The 21023-nt window shown below is 35.5% G+C and overlaps 1 protein-coding gene across 1 annotated transcript; it reads right to left on the reverse strand.

Annotated features, from left to right (window-relative positions):
• Positions 1 to 1023: 1023 nt before the first annotated feature.
• Positions 1024 to 2753, reverse strand: LOC144558175 (putative kinase-like protein TMKL1). Its single transcript, XM_078306944.1, has 2 exons — positions 1899 to 2753; positions 1024 to 1796 (listed from the first exon to the last, which is right to left on the reverse strand). Exons 1-2 carry the CDS (start codon positions 2422 to 2424, stop codon positions 1210 to 1212), a joined length of 1113 nt encoding a protein of 370 aa, XP_078163070.1. The 5' UTR covers positions 2425 to 2753; the 3' UTR covers positions 1024 to 1209.
• Positions 2754 to 21023: the final 18270 nt, after the last annotated feature.

Here is a 21023-nt window from a genome sequence, read left to right on the forward strand (position 1 = left end):
TCTTTCAACAACAAATCAAGAAAAAATAGTAAATAAGGAGAACAGCTATATATATATATTATTATTATAATTGGCTAGCTACAGAATGTATAGGCAGCAAGAAATCCAGGAAATTTTTTATTCATAGAAATTAAGAAAAAGATAGTGAGAGAAACAGAAAGAGTACAGTATTTGTTATATTGATAGAAAGATCGGTACAGATTCTACCGATCTAAAAAATCAGAACACTTAGGATAGGCAGAATTTCTACCCATCCTAACTCTTCTCGGATCTTCTGTGAAGACGGTGCCTGAGAAGATCAAGAATTGATCTGTTGCTATTCCTGTTTTGAAGACGACGTCACAGAAAATCCAAGAAGAGTTAGGATGGGTAGGAATTCTGCCTATCCTAAGTGTTCTGATTTTTTAGATCGGTAGAATCTGTACCGATCTTTCTATCAATATAACAAATACTGTACTCTTTCTGTTTCTCTCTCTACCTTTTTTTCAATTTCTATGAATAAAAAATTTCCAGAAATCCAAGAGCTGGAATAGCAAATGAAATAAACACTTTGCATCTGAGATGAAGACATTCACCAACTTGAGCTACTATCAATTTATTAAAATTAATTAAACATAGGCCCAACTGCTGCCAAACTCAGATCAGTTATTAATATTATTAAGGAGAATATTTAAAAATAAATAAATAACCAAATAATATGGAAAGTTTGTCACGTTTCTTTCTCTGCCATCCGATCTTCCTCATGATTCGTGATTCACCAAATCAAGCTACTTTGATTTTTTGGTTGTAATAACAAAACAGGAAGGCCAGGCTAAGTGGCTAACAGCTACTACACCTCTCTAGTCTCTACCAGGTCCAGGAGAAATGTATCATACATTTTGCTTTGGTTAATACTTAATGGTAATTATAGGACTTGATTTCCAGTTACACAAATAATTTTTTTCTTGTCAAATGATCATTGAAGTATCGTTGAACAATGTAAAAACCAAGGGGTAAATCAGATTCATCATTTATAAAAAAAGGTTAACAGAGAAATCATGCCTTTAGCAACTTAAATATAATTCTAAATGTAGCTATTCTTCGTTCACCACTCCACCTATATATAAAATTTCTTTTAAAGAAAGCTATACAAATTACTATACCAGCACATTTGCTACCAACCATGTAATAAAAAAAAAAAAAGTAAAATTACATGATGGCCCCTCACCGTCACCGGCAAATTTCCTCGAGCTGCCGCAATACAGCCTTAATATCCGGTCTCAAAAGCGGGGAAGGAGAACAACAAGCTGTGGTGAGTCTAAAAAGCATCTGCATTCTTGCTTCATTTGCACCGCCTTTGTTCTTTGTCAAAATCCCGGTACCAAATGCATCACTTATCTTCCTCTCAAGCACCAAATCCTTGAAATTAGTCGGTACGTGCAATTCTTCACTTGCCAACACACTACCATCTCGTACGGATTCTTCCTTGGGAGAGAGCATTTCCAGTAGAACCACACCGAAACTAAATATATCACTTTTGGTGCTAACATCTTTCAATTTCATTAGTTCTGGCGGCTTGTAGCCAGTGGATGCAGCTGATTCAAGCATCTCTTGTGATGCACTCGGGTTTAACAACAGCTGAAGCCCGAAATCCGATAAACGAGGCTGGAAGTTTGAGTCGAGGAGTATATTGTTCGCTTTCAGGTTGCCATGGATAACGGGCTTTGATAACCCGTTATGAAGGTGGTCTAATCCTCTCGCAATGCCGATCGAAATCTTACAAGTTATGTCCCATTTTTGTGTTTCATCAACTCCTTCTGTAGTTTAGTACAGTACAAAATCAGATAATTCCATTCATTTCTTTAAATTTAAATTTCCAAATTGACAAAAGAGGAAATATATATAATTAAAGCACACACCTCTGAGAAAGCGTGCAAGTGTGCCCGCTACATAGAAAGGATGAACAAGCAATTTCTCTCCTCTGGGACCCACATAGAGTGCTCTTAGTGGTACCAAATTGGGGTGCCGAATCGTACCGAGCATTCTCAGAATGGGTACGATCTCCTCAGAGCGGCCAGCACAGCCAGGCCTGATGAATCTCAGCAACACACTCGCTGAACTGGTACCACTAGGACCCACAGGTATAGAGGCCCGGTACAGTGTACTATGACCTGATTTTCCTACCACCTCTCCTGGCGCCTCCAAGATATTACCCACTGTTAAATTTTCACCTCCAGAGAAAGTTATTAAACCTTCACTTTCGGTACCGTATATCATACCTGACTCTAGTGAGCTCGCCAGGTCAGTGCATCTCTTGCGAAAATGGCGTGTTAGTCTTTTGCAAAAGGGGTGGTTGTAGTGATACAAGTAAAGAAAGAAGAGACAGAGGAGGAAAGAGAGAGGGGTGGCTATTGCAAGGATCACATTTGTTTGGTGCTCGCTCATTTTGTGTGTTTGTGCGTGTGGTCAGGTGTGTGTGAGAGAGAGAGAGAGAGAGAGTAGGGTTTTGGTTCGTGAGAGAGAGAGGGAGGGAGGAGGAGGATGCCAGAGAGAGAAAGGAAGGAGAAGGAAGAAAGCGATTCTTTTCTTCCTTGCAAGAAAGATTGATCGTAGAGCTAAGCTAACAAACAGCAAGTGACTGAGATTCCTTTTTTTTGGTGAGCTTTTTTCTCTTTTTTTTTGTGGGGTTTTTCTTGAGGTGTAAAAACTACAAAAGTCGGGAACTTTTTTGGGAGGTGTGTGTGTCAGTGTGTATGAGAGAGAGAGAGAGAGAGAGAGAGAGAGAGAGAGGGAGGTGTGGGAATCGAGGCAAGTAATATGTGATCTATGAAACAGAGAAGAGAAAACGAGACGTTTCTCTATTTTTTGACTAGACATGGTCTACTGACTCATAGGAAATTCCGGTGCTGTTAAAAAGTCGATAGTGTCACTGTGTCAGAGCTCAGAATCCAGAGAAAGTTGATTTTTACCCAGTTTAAAAGATAGATTTAAAAAAAATTATGAGTCAAAAAGAAGAAGAGTGCGCTCAAAACAAAATCCCCGGCTATTTTTATTAATATTCCTAAAACAAATTAAAATTTTAAAAATGCGCCTGCTCCCAATTTTTTTTTAAAAATGCCCTGACCGCCTGGGCTTCGGGCGGCCCAAAAAAGCCTGTGAGACGCCGGTCCAAATGGCGGCCCACAACACCAGTGAGGCGCCCCCCCATCTGGCGCCCCATAAGCCAAGTGAGGCGCCCCCCCATCTGGCGCCCCACTGCCCATCTATAACCCCCCCATCTGAGCCGCCCCTCCTCTCTCTCCCCCATTGTTTCTGCCGAAAAAAAGAGGAAAAAAAGAGAAAAAAAAGAGAAGAAAGAAGAAGAAAGAAGCCGTTCCGAGCCGGCTCCTCTCTGCCTCGCGCCTCGATTCGCTTCTCTCTCGATCGAACAAGTGAGTTTTCTTTTTTTCGATTTGATTAGGGTTTAGGGTTTCGGTTAAATGTGATTAAATGATGTAATGTGATTCGGTTTTGTTTGATTCGATGTTTAGGGTGAAATGTTAGTAATTAGTTGAATTGATTGAATTGGTCGAATTGGTTCGATTGGATGGTTGAATTAGCTGATTGAATTGCTTGATTGCTTGAATTAGATGGTTGAATTGCTTGATTGCTTGAATTAGATGGTTGAATTGCTTGATTGCTTGAATTGGATGCTTGAATTGCTTGAATTGGTGCAATTGCTCGAATTTAGGATTATGATTTATGGTAAAATTGCTTGAATGACATATGGTTGAATTTAGGGTTTGTAGTTGTGAATTGTGAATTTTTTTTTAAATTTAGGGTTTATAGTTAAATTTAGGGTTTATGGTTGTCAATTGTGAATTACTTACAAATTTAGGGTTTACACTTCAATTTAGGGTTTATGATTTAAAAATATGCATATTTATTTTTTGAAAATTATTTTTGTGATAGTTTATAAAAAACATGTATATATGAATATAAAAGATTTGAAGTAAAACTAATTATTTTGAAGTATATCAATATTTGTTTAAAAATGATATATATATTTTTTTATTGTAAGTAAATTGCATCTATATCTCATTTTTTTTATTGTAAGTAAATTGCATGCATTTGTTTACAAAAAAAAAATGCATGTACATGCAAAATTAATTTTGTAAACAAATTGCATATACACCCAAAAAATAAACCCAGAATTGTATATGCATTTTTTTTTGTAAAGTTTATTTATTTTCAACAAAATTAATTTTTGTAAAAAAAAAATGCGTATGCATGCAATTTACTTACATGCAAAGTGTAAATTAATTGTATATACATGCAAATGCATATGCATGCAACAAAATTAATTGTATATTTTTGAACATCATATAAATGCAATTTATTTACATACAATTATTTTTGGATTATATACATGCAATTCTTATTAAAAAAGTAAACCCAGAATTGTATATGCTTCTTATTAAAAATTTTTTATATAAATTGTATGTTTTGATTAATATTTTTTGGCAAATGTAGTATGCCTAGAGTTAGACGGTGGGGAGTACGAGCTGAGCCTGCAGAGGGTGCAGATCCTGTGGATCCGAGTGGAGCTGGCACGTCCTCGGTGGATCCGACTGGAGAGGGCCCGTCGTCGTATGATGATACGACTGGCAGGGGTTTTGAGGATCCGACTGGAGCGGATCCGTCGTCTCAGGCCGATTTTCCAGATGGTGTGCATGATCCTGACACATTTAGTCCTCTTCTATGGACCCATCATGTTAAGCACCGCGTCTCATTGGCATCTCTTGAGGTACGTGAATTTTATACTTTAAAAAATGACATTCTGTTGAGTTATTAAAAAAGATGCACGATTTGAGTCTGACAAATTGATAATAAATACAGGACGATGTCATGCTTACGGTGAGGCACCGCAGGTCTGAGATTCCGTACGTCCCCCATAAAGAAATGCAGCGATACATCTTGAACCTCGGCTTGTATCAGCTTGCCACCATGCCGCAGAGTAGGATCGATGTGTCTCTGATGCAGGGTCTAGCGGAGAGATGGCGACCTGAGACTCATACATTTCATCTCCCGGTCAGGGAGATGACAGTCACCCTTGGTGATGTGAGCGCCTTATGGGGTTTACGTATCGATGGCGACCCCATATTTAATCTAGGATGGAGCACCTCGTTGGAATGCCGATCCCATATTTAGCATAAATGAGCTGGACCCGGCAGATACAGATGCAGAGGCGTATGGCTCCCACAGACCACGATATGGAGTGGAGATGGAGCATGACTTTGAGGCTGGTGGGAGTTCATCTCAGACTGCAGATGGCTTTGTCTCTGCATTATTTGGCGCACCGCCTCCTTCCACGTATTCTGCAAGCTGGGAGCAAGATCCATGGGAGCTGCGTACACAGCCCGCCAATGCAGAGTCAGCTGCTGGATTTGATCCACGGGCAGCCAGGACAGGTACGCAGCACATGTATACGGGGGACGAGGATGAGGATATGGGGGACGATGAGGAGGATTTGGGAGAGGATGCACTCCGAGATGTGAGTCCGCAGAGGCGCGTGCAGCCGCACAGGCATGGCAAGGGCGTAGCGGCTCCTAGGTTGTCTCTATCCGGAAGGAGACGAAGATGATGATTGTAGAGTTTTTGTTTATTGTGATATATTTCTGACTGTAGTATTTTGACTATGGGACTGCTGTATTATGTTGACATTACGTTTTTTTATTTTATGTTCATGTTGGTATTATGTTGTTTGCACTTTACATTTCATTATTATAACACAGTTCAACAATACAATTAAAGTTCAACAATACAATTAAAGTTCAACAATACAATTAAAGTTCAACAATATAATTAAAAGCAGCACATGTATACTTCAAGTAATTACATTCAAACTAAGAAATTATATTCAAGTAATTACAATTTCTTCACTATTTGCGACCCACACTCCCAGCAGACCGCCTGTGACAGGGGCAGTTTGCTAGGGTCCTGACCGCCTGGGCCACGGGCGGTCCACTAGGGATGCCTATTTATTCGTTTTTTCTCTCTCTCTCTTCTCACTCCAACATCAGTCTACCTTCCACCTCAAAGGCAGAAAGAAGGGAGAAAGCGCTCAAGGCGATTTCGGGCGATTTTCTGGGCGACTACAGCTACAGGTAATTTAAATAATTTTTTAATAATTTTTTAAATATTTTTTGTAATTATTTTTTAAATATTTCTTTTAATTATTTTTAAAATATTTATTTCAATTATTTTTTATATATTTTCTAATTATTTTCTAATTAGCCGTTGATTACTGTACAGTTAGTATTTAATTACGCACATAATTAGCCTTCCTAATCAATTGCTGTCACTTGAAACCCTAGTTATAATGGCACCCAAAGTTGAAAAAAATAGAGGAAGAACTGAAACCGAACGCGAAGCAAAAAGAGCACTCATTAATAATTTTTGGACGGCTGAAGCCTACGCGATGAGGAATTTGGAAAGATTGTTTTCACCCAAAAATAATGAAGAATTTCTGAGCACTCTTGATCCATCAATTAGAAAAATGCTGATGGAAGGCTGGGTGGACAGGGTCCCTCCACCTGGATGGGGACAGTGCTGCTTATGTGAGCTGAACGGAGATATGGTGGATATGTTCTTCTGTTATAAATGTGGCAAAGCTGTTCATCCCAATTGCATGGACCCGCATGCAGATCTGCTGAACGACGCTCGTCTCACTATGTGGGAGTGTCCTGCGTGCGTCCGTCGGGCTGAGGAAAAAAAGGGAGCAAGCTCCTCGTCTCGTAAGGCTTAGACCCCAATTGTATGTTGTTGTAGTATTTTATGTTTTAACTGTAACGGTTTGTATAATTGATATTTGAACTGGTTGTTGCTGTATGAATTTTATGTTACCTTATTCTATGGACTCGACGGTACTGTATTATTTAGTAATGTATTTGAATTTTAAATTCCTGGATTTATTATGAATTTTAATCCGTTTTTCTTCACAAAATTATTCAAATCAAAATACTAACATTTCTCTAAAAAAAAAAAAAAAAAAAAAACACACACACACACATGAGGCGCCCTGCTGTGTGGCGCCTCACTTGTGCTTTGGGCCGCCCCAGGGGGTGGCGCCTCACAGGCTTTTTTGGGCCGCCCGAAGCCCAGGCGGTCAGGGCATTTTTAAAAAAAAATTGGGAGCAGGGACATTTTTAAAATTTTAATTTGTTTTAGGGATATTAATAAAAATCGCCGCAAAATCCCTCATTGATTCTATTTTTGTCAAACATAAATTTCACAAGATAGATTATATTAAACTATTAAAGTAAAAGGAAGTATTTACTTTCAAACTAAAAAAATATATATTACCAAAAATAGGAAGAACCAGTTTTCATTACTTTCCGAAAGAAAACAATTTACAAAAACTTAGTATAGACGATCTATGCTATAAATTCAGACCACAAAATGAAAAAGTAAAAATTGGTACTTTTAAGCTTAGCAAGATCTTTGATGAATATAATTCGAAAATCTATCAAAATAACTTTATACAACAAATTCAAATTGTTAGGTAAACGAAATACTTATAAAGTTAATGGATGGCAATAACTTATTTGTTGTTTGAAGTTATTTCAATAAATTTAAAAATTAAGTTTACAAAAATATTTTGTTGAGCTTAAAACACACTGATTCTACTTCAAATGTAAAAATATCTCCAACTTCAACTTCAATTACTATCCATCCCACTATCACAGTATAAGAAACATAGCATTTTACACCAACTAAACAAACATTTAAGACGCAATATTTAATAGGAGAAATTCAATCTTCATGATCGTTATGGTCTTTCTCATTATCCGCACTTAACGCTTTAGTTATTAGTATTGTGTCTTTGCATTGTAATGGAAACATATTCAATTCAAAATTTTATTTATTTTTAATTATAATTGTTGATGAATCAGGACATTTACATTCTTAACATCTCTGTTTTTTTTATCAGGTACAACACTATTAAAAGAGAATAATTAATTTATAATAGAAATCTAACGGGATATTAAGTCAGACCTATTGCTCTAAGAGGTTAATCTGCAAGCAAGCGTAGATGGTCATTTCATTTTTTTTCCCTTAACAATTATTGCTTTATTTTCTAATAAATTATATGCAATCTTCAATCTCTCCCTTCTAAACTATCTTCAACTAATAGTTCTACAAACTTTTAATATAAAACTGAATAAGCAGAGTCAGTATTTAATTGCTCATTAATGTAAAACTAAAGGATGCATTTAAGAAGAACAAAAAATAAATTTGAAATATTAAGACAACTATTGACAATAATGTTTGGGAGAAGTGTATATCAATATAATATATAAGTAGGAATAAAAGAAAACATAAAGCATGTTTATCTTTTGGGTGTGGAACTGCGGATACAATACCATATGCTTGTACGCGCCGATTTTTTTATTTATATCCAAAAAAATATATAAATTTTAAAAATTAATCAAACCTCTTGTTTATTTCGAAAACTACCCAAACCGGAAAAAAAATTTCCGGTTTCAATACCAATTTCCGAAAATTGGATATTAAATCCGGAATAATTTTTTCCGGATTTAGGACTTTTTTTTTTTAGGAATTTTTTTTTTTTCATTTTTCAGTTTTTATAATTTATTTATTTTTTGTATTGAAGTATTACAAATATTTAATATATTTTTTTTAAAATAGATGGAATATTGTATAATTTGATTTATTCGAAAGACTGCTACAAATAATGTGGATCAACATTTTTCATGTCAAATTTTTTATGGCCATAAGAAAAATTAATATAATATAATATATGTATATGTATATATATGTTAAAATGTGCTTGCATATCAAATTTTATATTTTTTTGAATTTTTTTACTATTTATTAAGTATTTAACAAAATCGCTATATTCAAACCATTGAATTTTTGTACCCATCTTAATAAATAGTAAAAAAATTTAGAAAAATGTAAAATTTGATCTGCAAGCACATTTTAAAATATCAACCATGTTGAGCGGTTTGGATGGACTGTTTGGACTTTGAAAACTTTGAAAATACCGATCGTTGAACGCCTACCGTTGAACGAAAACTTAAACTGAATTTTTGAGGCACTAAACGAGGGTTCCAATGCCTCATTTTTTTTATACCTCATCATACCTCATATTTTATATCTTCATTTTCTTCATATTCAAAGTCTAAATTGTCGATCTGAACCGTTCAACATGATATCCATACTAAAATATGGTTAGGGTTGAAATTTTATAATTTTTGAAAAAAATTTACTATTTTTTAAGATGGGTAGAAAATCACTGTTTTTGAACGATTCGGATCAAATAAAAAATTTTGTTGAACGGTTCGGGTCGAATAAAAAGTTTTAGTATAAAAATTTTAACATATATATTATATTATATATACATATACATACATATATTATATTATATATACATATACATACATATATTATATTATATATACATATATTATATAATATTAATTTTTCTTACGGCCGTAAAAAATCCGGCATGAAAAATGTTGATCCGGATTATTTGTAGCAGTCTTTCGAATAAATCAAATTATATAGTATTCCATCTATTTTTAAAAAAATATATTAAATATTTGTAATACTTCAATACAAAAAATAAATAAAGTATAAAAACTGAAAAATGAAAAAAAAATTCGGAAAAAAAAAATTTCCTAAATAAAAAAAAATCCTAAATCCGAAAAAAATTATTCCGGATTTAATATCCAATTTCCGGAAAAAAAAAATTTCAGAAATTGGTATTGAAACCGGAAAATTTTTTTCCAGTTTGGGTAGTTTTCGAAATAAATAAGAGGTTTGGTTAGTTTTTTTAATTTATATATTTTTTGGATATAAATAAAAAAATCGGTTGTACGCATGTAGCCGTAGAGATATAGAGTCCTTATGCAAAATGTATAGAGTAGAACTAGAGTGTTCTTAAGTTCACCAATTTTCTTGGTGAACTCAAGTTTAAAACTTATTGAATCAGCTTTAAATGATGAATCCAAACTATTGAAACCCGTTTAATTTACGAGTGATGCGTTTACATTTAAAAAAAAAAAAATTGCATAGAGTCAAGTGGTCAATATATGTTCAACAGATAAATACATTAAAATTAATTTATTAACTTTATAGTTTTGACCGCTTGACTTTAAACTAAATTAATTTGAATATTTAAAAATTTTACATGTAGATGCATCACTCATAAGGTAGGTGAGTTTCAACGGTTCAGATTCGTCATTTAAAGCTAATTTAACGAGTTTTAGACTTGAGTTCACCAAGAGACTTGAAGAATTTAAGAACACCCTAGTTCTACTCAAAAGTATATCTAGCCTTCATACAAATAGAACAAAACAAACAAAAAATAAAGAATAAGAAAATATTTACTTAAATTAAATTATTAAATGGCAAATAATATTTTTTTTAAATAATACAAAAAAAGAAAAGAAATGAAGACATTTCCAATTAATTATCAATCAATTCAAAAGTACCTTAAATGACATTTAAAAAATAAAAAGAAACACGTAAAATAATGTGGCGAGTTCGTGTCTAAATAAATTTAGATTTCTTCATTTAAAACAACATAAAAAAGATGCATAAAATAAAAAATATTATTTTACTGAAGGGTTGATATTCACTGGCAAATTAGAACATCTATATGCTTAATATAAGAATAAGAATAGAGAGAATTTTCTAAAATTTTAAAAACTTGAATATTTAGCCGTAACACTGTAACCCTCTATTCAATCCATAGCTCCGTAGCCTTACTCTTATAGTTATATAGTTATAGGTAACTAATTAAATCTGTACATAGGGCTGCTCCGACAAATCAATGAATGATGCTAGAATAGTGACATTCCAATAATGTATTATTTTACTATTTCAACAGCTGTCAAACATATTTGCATAGGATTAGTAACACGAATTCAAGTATCATCACGGAAATTTCATTGTTCCATAGCTGTCAAACATGAAAAGAACACTAAACGGAGATATTTAAATCATATTCTTTTATAAGATAATTCTAACCATCATATATTAAAATCATATTCTTTTCAAATTATAGATATGCTCTTCATTATTTAAGAATGTTTTTTTATTAAATTTTAGTCAATTTGATATCATTCAAATTTTAGTTAATCAACTTAAAATTTTAAGGGTGGAATCTTCATGATATTTTAACGTGTGACAAATCAGATTTTAAATTGATCTCAGTTTAATGCAAGTTTCATAGTATTTTTCTTAATTAAACAATATCATTAAAGTGATTAAATATATGCATAATAAGAAATATATATCTGAATTATGGTTTTTAATAAAATATAATGAAAACACTGATATTTCTAGCTGCATTAAAACAGAAAATTCAGTTTCATGCTACCAAACAAAGGGGTGCAAACCCCGAAATTTTTAAATATACTGTATTATGAAAAACAATAAATCAAAACACTATTTTTTTCTGAAATTTTTTTAAAATGTCATGGATGTATTTCCTAGAATCGGCCACCTTGCACCTATTATGGACCGCTTCTAGAGGATGCGGCCATGGCCGCTTCTAGGGGATGCGGCCACCCCGGCCCTATAAATAGGGGCTGCTAGTGCCGGATTTTCTCACAATTTCAAAAAAATTTCAATCCCTTCGAATCGGATAAGTTTCTTCTTCTTTCTAATTTCATTTTTTGTTTAGGAGTAGGATTAGGATTTAGGGTTGTTGAGTATTTTGGAGATAGGGAATTGTGATTATTTTATACTCTTTATGCCTTTAAATTTATAAATCTAAATACTCAAAGAAAGGTTAGTTGCAAGCGCACAACCTATCATTGTAGTACTTTGGGTATCGATCCACAATGAAATCGGGAAATACTAATCTTTAACTCTATCGATTTGTTTCAGATTTGTGAAAGAAAGTAAAATTAAATGGGGGGGGGGGGGGGGGGTTTGTTCTAACAATTCTAAGGTTTTTAGGTTCAATACCCGAGAAGAGGAGGTTTAAAACAATAAAAGTAAAATCGAATCTTGGTTGTTTTCAAGAATTGGAAGATCTAGGGGCATTTGGTATACAATCCCTTGTTAATTCTATATATTCGGTATTGTTTAAATTCATGTATGATTTGATGAGGTTTCTAACCTAAAGTGTTAAAAAGGGTCACGGTCGTGAATTAATAACGTGCCTAGATAATTTCAGACTTCACGGTCGTTCTTCACCCTAGTTATCTAGACTCATTAAGCTCTTGTTAGCCTATATTGACTAATTATTGATATAAGTATTTTGGTGGGTTGGGTTAATGTTCCTCGAATTTTAGGTGCTGTCATCATCATAAAGGGATATTTAACAATCACATTTACACAAAATACATATCAATACTTAATTAATCTAGGTGTCCTAAGTAGGGCTTTGATTTCATGGTCATTCTTCACCAAACCCTAACCCTTAATTTCTATAGTTCCGGTTATGGATATCAAAGTACGGTCGCTTATAACCCAAAACCTAAGATATTTGTGTTCATAATTTGGTACTCTCCTCTCATCCTAACTTCTTTGGATTCTTTGCATAACAAAGCGATTCCAAAGCGGGACTACTGCGATTTCAAGTAATAAACTATGTAATCAACACAAATGATAAATCACAGAAATTAACAATGAAATCCCATAAAATAATCATAATAAAAACAAATAACCGAATAAGATACAATTAAACAAGTTCATGTATTGACCTAAACCCCTAGAGAGAGATTTACTCCCTCATGGAGAGATCCATTATAAAAATTGACAAAAATAAGAAGAAATGATTACACCCTTTCTTGGATCAAAACCCTCAATTTTGCCGACTTCTTGCTCGAATCTCCTTCTTCTCCCTCCTTGAAAAGTTTTCCTTGGCTGCAGAATTTTACGCTAAGTGTGTATTTTATGGAAATGGATAGCACCAAGGGGTGAGAGAGAGATGAGAGTTGTGTTGTGTTGTGTTGTTTTGAATGGGAATGAACCCCCTCTTTTATAGCCAAGGGTTATGCCCAATTAAGAGGCTAGGAAGTGGAGTTAGTGGGTGTTATATTTGGATTGTTTCTCAGGTTGCCTTGTCCACATTTGGCTGTCAAAAAACGTCCTTGGTGCGCCAGAAATAGAAACCGTGTCAAAAACGCGTATTTCTGGCTGTCTGCGAGTCCAGGAAGATGCTCCGACTCCAAGTTTCCTTTTTTTTAGATTCTTAGGTGTTAGATTTTCTTGTTAGCTTTCCAAAAAGTAGTCATACGTCCAAAACGGAGTTACGAGTCAAAAGTTATGGCTATTTAAAGTTCAGGCTTCAGTTATGCGTTCTGCTACAGTGCGGCCAGGCCACCCGCAATGGGCTCGGTTTTTCCTATGCGTCCAGATTTCGGCTGCATCGAAATCCGTGCGTCCGCACGGATTTTAATGAATAGCTTATTATACCTTTTTAAAATTGGCGTGCGTCCAGAAATCCATATAAGTACTTAATGCGGCCATATCGCAAACTGTGCGTCTGCACTAAGCATTTTTCTTCATTTTCTGCAAATTAAAACCAAACAAACACAGTAACTTGATTCTGAGTGTATTATATTCACTTTATATTTAAAATACAAGATATTTGATATTATTTCGTGTTAAAAATCAGATCAAATATGTATATAATTTAGGCTTATCAAGGGTTTAGAATTTGTGATTTTAGATATTGACCAAAATAAATATCGAATTGAACCAAACTTAGTTATTAGTTATTGACCAAAATAAATATCGAACTGTACCAAAAGTAGTTATCGACCAACATAAATATCAAATTGTACCAAAATTAGTTATATCTCAAAATAATTAGTTTATTTTTCCAAAAGTACTTATATTTACCGGACCAAGTAAATTAGGTCCAAATTTTAAGTAGGTGTAGTAGGAGTAGGGTTTAGAATTTATGATTTATGTAACCGAGACACATCGTATTGACCAAAATAAATATCGAATTGTACCAAACTTAGTTATTGGCCAAAATAAATATCGATCTGTATCAAAATTAGTTATTGACCAAAATAATTAGTTTATTTTACCAAAAGTAATTATTTTTAACAGACCAAGTAAATTAGGTCCAAATTTAAAGTAGCTGCCAAAATTAAGACCAAAATATAATTGCAAATCCTAATAAGACCAGAATATTAAATACAACATGGCATCTATGAGAGATATACCTTCTTCCAGTCGAGGTGCAGCCCCCATACCCACTCCGTTTGAGATGTCACAGTACGTTCAAGAGGCGTTGACATCTGTGGTCCCCCGGCACCGCATTGATCGGGTATTAGACTTTCTCTAGTACCCGAACGCAGAGCACCGTATATTAGAGGCTGCCACTGGGGTAAGTTTTATATATTTAATATATTCTAATTTTATTTGAATGATCTGACATTTTTTTTAATTTAGGGACTAGATGCAGTTATGGTACGCCACAACAAGATGTGGCTTAAGTACCAGACGGCCTATGCTGGGACATTACGTGCCATGGGATTGTATCAGCTATCCCATATGGTCGAGGAGAATGCTGATGAGGGACTGTGCTCTGGTCTCATTGAGCGATGGCGCCCCGAGACCTACTTATTCCATCTCTCCCACGCTGAGATGACAGTCACCCTACAGGATGTCAGCTGTCTGTGGGGCATGACTATTGTCGGGGAGCCTGTGATGGGCATTAAGGTCCTTGTGCCAGGATTTGCTAGGGATACTGCACTCTCAGCTGTAGAAAGAGAAGAAGAGAGGCGCAAAGACCCAGATCTCCCCCGGTATCATCAGCTTGGTTAGCTGAGAGCCGCCTTCAAGGAGTTTCCAGCTCCTAGTAGTCATCCCTCTTAGGTACTTAAATTTTATCTTATTTATTTATAGAAAATTTAAGTTTTCTTCTAAAAAATGTTCTAATTAAAATAAATAATAGGCCACCATTGATCAGTACCTGCATTCATACATTATAGAGATGATCACTTGCAAGTTGTTCCCTCATTCACACGTAGATCAGGTGCTGGTGTGCTATCTCCCGTTGTTGGCTGATTTACCCAATGCGGGCAAGTACAATTGGGGGGCTGCGACTCTGGCGTGCTTGTATAGGTATGTGACTTGAAATTATTGTTAAAAAAATTTAATATGGAAAATACCAGCACTAGACCTGTTGTTAACACTAACATTGTACAGGGGTCTTAATCAAGCCTGCCTAAAGAAGAACAAGACCTTTATTGGACCATGCATGTTGTTGCAGCATTGGTCCTGGGCGCATCTGATTGTTGGTCATCCGATAATCACTTGCAAGACAGATGTGCCGGATTGGGGCAGGCCTGAGCCAAACACATGCCCTGCATACGCACATAGGTATGGCTAACCGAAGACCTATGTCGGGGTAGGTAATGGCAAGACACTCGGCATCAATCACTGGAGACAGGAGATCGAGCATCTCAGGGATGATCTAGAGTATGTGACCTGGGAGCCCTACAGAGAATATGTAAGTTCTTATTTTATTGTAAATTTGATCTAAATAAATTTGTACATCATGGCACTTGGATTGATGTAAGTGTTAAAATCTATAATAAGTTCATGTTGAGGTAGATGGGGTACATCAAACCTACCTTGAGATATTGCCTGAGAGATGTCGGCAGCAAGAGCATTATTGGCGTCCCGAGGTGCCGCTCATATGTTATCAGGTACTGTATTTTCAATTTACTTTATAAATTTCAGATAGACAATCTTTATTAAAAAAAAAACCTACTAAATTCATATTGTCGAGTATCATTATCCCGGACGGGTCATGAGACAGTTCGGATTGCGCCAGACAGCTCCTCTCCCGATACCGATTAGTGAGGACACTTGGCGACAGCTTCATTTAGCCAGGGATATCTCTCCGGGTAGAGACTGGGCGCATTGGCGCAGAGAATACGTCCAGTTGGCATTAGCTGCTACCCCACCCATAGCTGAGGAGCAGCATCACATGGACGTACCTCTAGAGTAAGAATCTATTTTTTTAATGTCTCTATTAAATCTTTATGATTGTAATATCTGACTTATTTAAAAAAAAATACAAGCCTTATGTGTTAGTTTGTAATAATCTAGAAGTCAATAATACGATAAATTATCATAAAGCTTTGTTCATGAATTGAATGTTTATCATTTTGTTGCCTTGAGTATTATTGCATTTATGGATCATTTCGAGTTCATGACTGAAATTGTGAAACTCCATAATATAGATGATATATACTCTTAAATAGTCACTTACCAAGGAAATTAGCAGGAACACTAATTACCGCGATAAGGTTAGTATGTGGATTAAAAGATGGTTAAGTTTTACAAACCACCTGACACGAGATGTCATTTTAATCACATAGATACATGTTCTAAGAACATGGTATTTGACAGACCCCGAATGAAACATTAAATAGAATTGTGTTCGTGTCATTAATGTTTTCATTCAGTGTTAAGTTCTAAAGTATGAGGTATTCATCTTTCCTACTAAGAAATGTATATGTGTAATTGTTATCAAACGCTGTCAGTAAAATGCAGTTATAACGGTAGCTCTTCGGTATACATGGCTTAGCTGAGGTAGTGATGGTTTACCAAAAGTACTATTGTCCCTCGTATCTCTATACGAGCTATAGCATCACTGGGCCCCTTGGTAGAGTTAGATTATCTGCTAGCGGTATAATTACAAGAGTAATTATATTTGATAATCTTCTTAAGATCAAGAAAAGATTCAGTTAGCAAGGATGACACACATCTACCTTGAAACTGATCTGATAGCTATGAGACAGAAGAACAGACACAAGTAAATTGTTTATTGGATCGTGATATTGTACTGTACAGCATCATCTGTGTAATTGGATGGTCATGATGTGTTGCCAGATGCCACTCATGATTATAGAAGTTAAAACAGTTTTAGCTCTATTTACCAACATAACACAGATCCTATTGGGTCACACCATATAGGAGTTAATCGGAGAATCTTATTGTGATTGATTATAAATTGGTTATGATCAATAGTAAGATGGTTATAATTAATTATACGTGTTATAATTAAATTATAAATGTTATGTAAAAATAATAAGCAAAAACATTGGTTAATTTATAAACGTGTGTGACACGTTGTATAAAAGTTAACCGGTTAATTTATAAATGTGCATGACACATTGTATAAATTACCGAAACAACAACCGCAAGAAAAATATATATAATTGTTCAGAATAATTATACGAATATTATTTGTATTCGGGTCGAGGGCATTCGGGTCTTTTCAGATTCGTCCTTATCCGCATGACATGTCATCGATCCTATCCAGATGACACGTCATCGATACCGAAACAAGCAACCGCAAGAAAAATATATATAATTGTTCAGAATAATTATACGAGCATTATTTGTGTTCGGGCCGAGGGCATTCGGGTCTTTTCATATTCGTCCTTATCCGCATGACATGTCATCGATCCTATCCAGATTACACGTCATCGATCTTATCCACATGACATGTCATCCTTATCCATTCAATGACATATCTTGTAAATAGGCCGAACTTGGAGGGCATTTTGGTCTTTTGGCAACCGACCCTAAACCCTATAAATAGAGGTGGAGGGGTAGAGAGAAAAATCACTAATTTACTCATACCATTTCATGTCGAAATGAATCGGTATTTTCTCTCTTTCTCGGTTTCTCTCCCAAATAGTGTTTCGGTCGAGAAAAGAAAGTTATACGTAGTTGACGTATAATCTTGCGAGTTGTTGTGAAGTATATTTACGGGATTGATGAATAGTGTTTTACCGAATTTCGCGGTATGTCAGTTTTGCATATTGATGAAACTGAGCAACCGAAAATTCGTATTTACGGGTTTTCGTCTTTTTCCTGTGAATAGTGTTTTTGCATAATTCCGCGGTTTACGGTATTTCTGGCAGGAGAAATAAACCGCTCTCCGGTTAGTACTGGTGGATAACCGATAGAGGTATCACACGTGTGATACTCCGAGTCGATTCCTTCCCTGGTGAGGCTCTACTCGCTCGGTCTGCATTCCAACTGTTATTTGGAAACAAGGTATAAATATGCTATATTAATCTATTTAATTGGTAAGTAGATTAAAGTTTTAGAAATCAATCATGGAGTAGATCTGTAAAAAGGATTAAATTGGGTTTTGATGCTAAAGGAATACTGAAGGTGGACCGTCTTGGAAAGTTTCCTGACATACCCCGTTTAATCCTGAGCTTAAGTTGGCCGTAGAAATTTTTGTTCTATGGTCATTCCGCAACTTAAGCCTAAACGGGTTTTTGGTTACAGCACCGTAAACCCCAACATTATGGAGATTGGTATCAGGAGAATGGCGCGTACACGGTGTATTTAGAGTGGTGTATCACCGACAACCCTCACAAGCGCGCACCGAGGTTGAGGGATTGGTTTGGACGGATCCATGGTATCATTCCAGTCGGTGCATCGTTTGCATCTACGGTATGTTTACTTTAAAAAACTTGTAATATTTACATCTGTACAATATTTATGTATTGTTTTACTCTCATTTTTGCATGCTTTATATTTGGTGAAAAGCTGCGTCATAGCGGCGACAATGGCCATAGTGCGGGGCTGGAAGAGGCTTGGGAAAGCCATCCTCAAGCACAATGTACCTGCAGTGTGCGCATGTGGGTACAAGACGTGCCTTGACTCTCTCCTGAGATGTGCAGGATTGCCTAGATGTGATGCCATTGATGACATATCGGATGAGCCTGATATCTACGTCACGTACGCTGGTGATGAGGCTATTTGGGCTACGGTCCAGGCTGCTGAGACTGTCGGTCAGGCGTTCGACAAAGGTGCTGAGACGTTGTGCCAGCGAGCCGCAGAGAAAACCGTCCCTACTCATGCCGCGCAGACTTAGGAGTAAGTCCCTACTCAGGATGCGCATCATGTGCTATGATTTTTAAAAATATACAAATGTGGTATGATTTTAAAAAAATTAAATAATGCATAACTAATTTGTAAATTTGTAGGAGGAGTTGGGTTTCAATCTCGATACAAACCCCGATGGTTTGTATTCTCTGGGTTACGTTCTGACTCAGTCGATGCCTTCTGTATATCTACCGGGGTTTGTTCAGCCTCACCCATTTTCGCCATTTCCTGACATTTCCGCACAGCTGACTCAGTATCCTCCCTGTCCAGACTTTGCTGGCACCTCCACACAATATCCTCCCTTCTCCATGGATGATCCTATCAAGAGATGTGCCTAGCCAGCTGAGACTGCATAGACAATAGCATTTGGTCCTGCAGTCCAGCAGTCGATTGAGATTGTATAGGATGCTAAGGCCGCTGAGTCAGATGATTCTCTCGACCACACGCCACTTGCGCTGCGGATTCGGGGCTTGAGGGCCAGGAGACAGAGGCAGCCGTTCAGTACTTCTGACTATTAGATTGTACCTTATTTTCGTACTTTTTTTACTGTAGTATTTGTCAGATACTATGATTTATTATATCAGGATGCTTATTTTGTCAGATACAGTTTATTTATCGTACTATTTTGATTTTTTATTTGTTGTTTTTATTTCGTAACAACATATCGAACAAATGAATTAAACAAAAAAAAATACAATTAGAACTATTTTTAAAACAAAAACAACACAATTACAACTATTTTCAAACAAATAACACAATTACAACTATATAATAAATATTTTTAAAAAAACAAAACAAATACATACACCCTGGAAAAAAAATAAGGTTTTCGCTAGAGGTGCTACTTTTACCCGATTACCCGGATCCGATCCGGAACCGAACCGGATCCGACCCGGAACCGAACCGGATCCGACCCGGAACTGACCCGGATCCGATTAATTTGGATAGGGTATGGTTTAAAAAATATAACTGATTAAATTATGGGTATGGGTACAAAATTAATAATTTAATATCCGACCCGGATCCGAACCGGAACCGATACTGTAATGGGTAGGATATGGGTATCATTTAATTATCCGACACATAACCGGACCGGACCCGATACCCGTATAAATACCCGATAAAATATATATTAATAACTCTGCATCAATTTTTTGTGTTAGATAATATATTTCAGCTGAGCTATAATTTGATAAAACTTAACCAAATTTATGCTATTGTTTTACACTACCCTTTAATTACATCCTTAACTAGCCCTTTAATTACGCCCCTTTAATTTTTGTTCTATATTATACACATGTGACACACGACACATGATTGTCAAATTTATTCTTCCATAACCAGCTTATTTTATACCTTTTTTCTTCTATTACATTCAATTCATAAATTTTTTTGAATTATAGAAAATGAAATCATCATCTCTAATATTTTACTTTCTAAAAATTATATCTCCTCCATCCTCCTGAATTCAAAAGCTATTAACAAAAAACTGAATTCAATATTTTTTGTTACACCATGAGTACTCCAAACAACCAACAACCAACTAATAATTTAGAGTTATTATTTTTATTTTGCTATGTAGCATGATATATTTTATTATTTATAAACATGATTAATAGTATAATTTTTATTTTGCAGTAGTTTTTAATTTATATTGTAATGATTTATTATATGAGATGTTTAAGAAATTATAATTATATTTAAATGTAAATAATTTCTCGAATACTTTGGAGTTGTGACCTATACCCGCTCTGGATCCAGAACCGCCCCGTATTTGAACCGGACCCGATAATCCACAAACAAGTTACGGATATCTATCTATCCGGAACCGAAATACTGGACCCGAAATATCTACGGGTAGATAGGTATCCGGATCCGGACCCGACCCGATTTGAAACAAATAAGTATATGGATCGAAATTTGGACCCGAACACTTTTAGGGTCCGGGTCCAAATATAATAGTACCCGGACCCGACCCGACCCGATAGCACCTCTAGTTTTCGCATCCCATAGAAGCGGCCGTCCTCTAGAAGCGGTCCAGAATAGGTACCCACTTCTAGGGGATGCAGCAATGGCATATTTAAAATTTTCAGAAAAAAAAATGATGTTTTGATTTATTATTTTTCAGAATATTGTATATT

The sequence above is a fragment of the Carex rostrata genome, chromosome 8 (genome assembly GCF_964058835.1).
Source record: "Carex rostrata chromosome 8, lpCarRost1.2, whole genome shotgun sequence".
NCBI lineage: Eukaryota > Viridiplantae > Streptophyta > Magnoliopsida > Poales > Cyperaceae > Carex > Carex rostrata.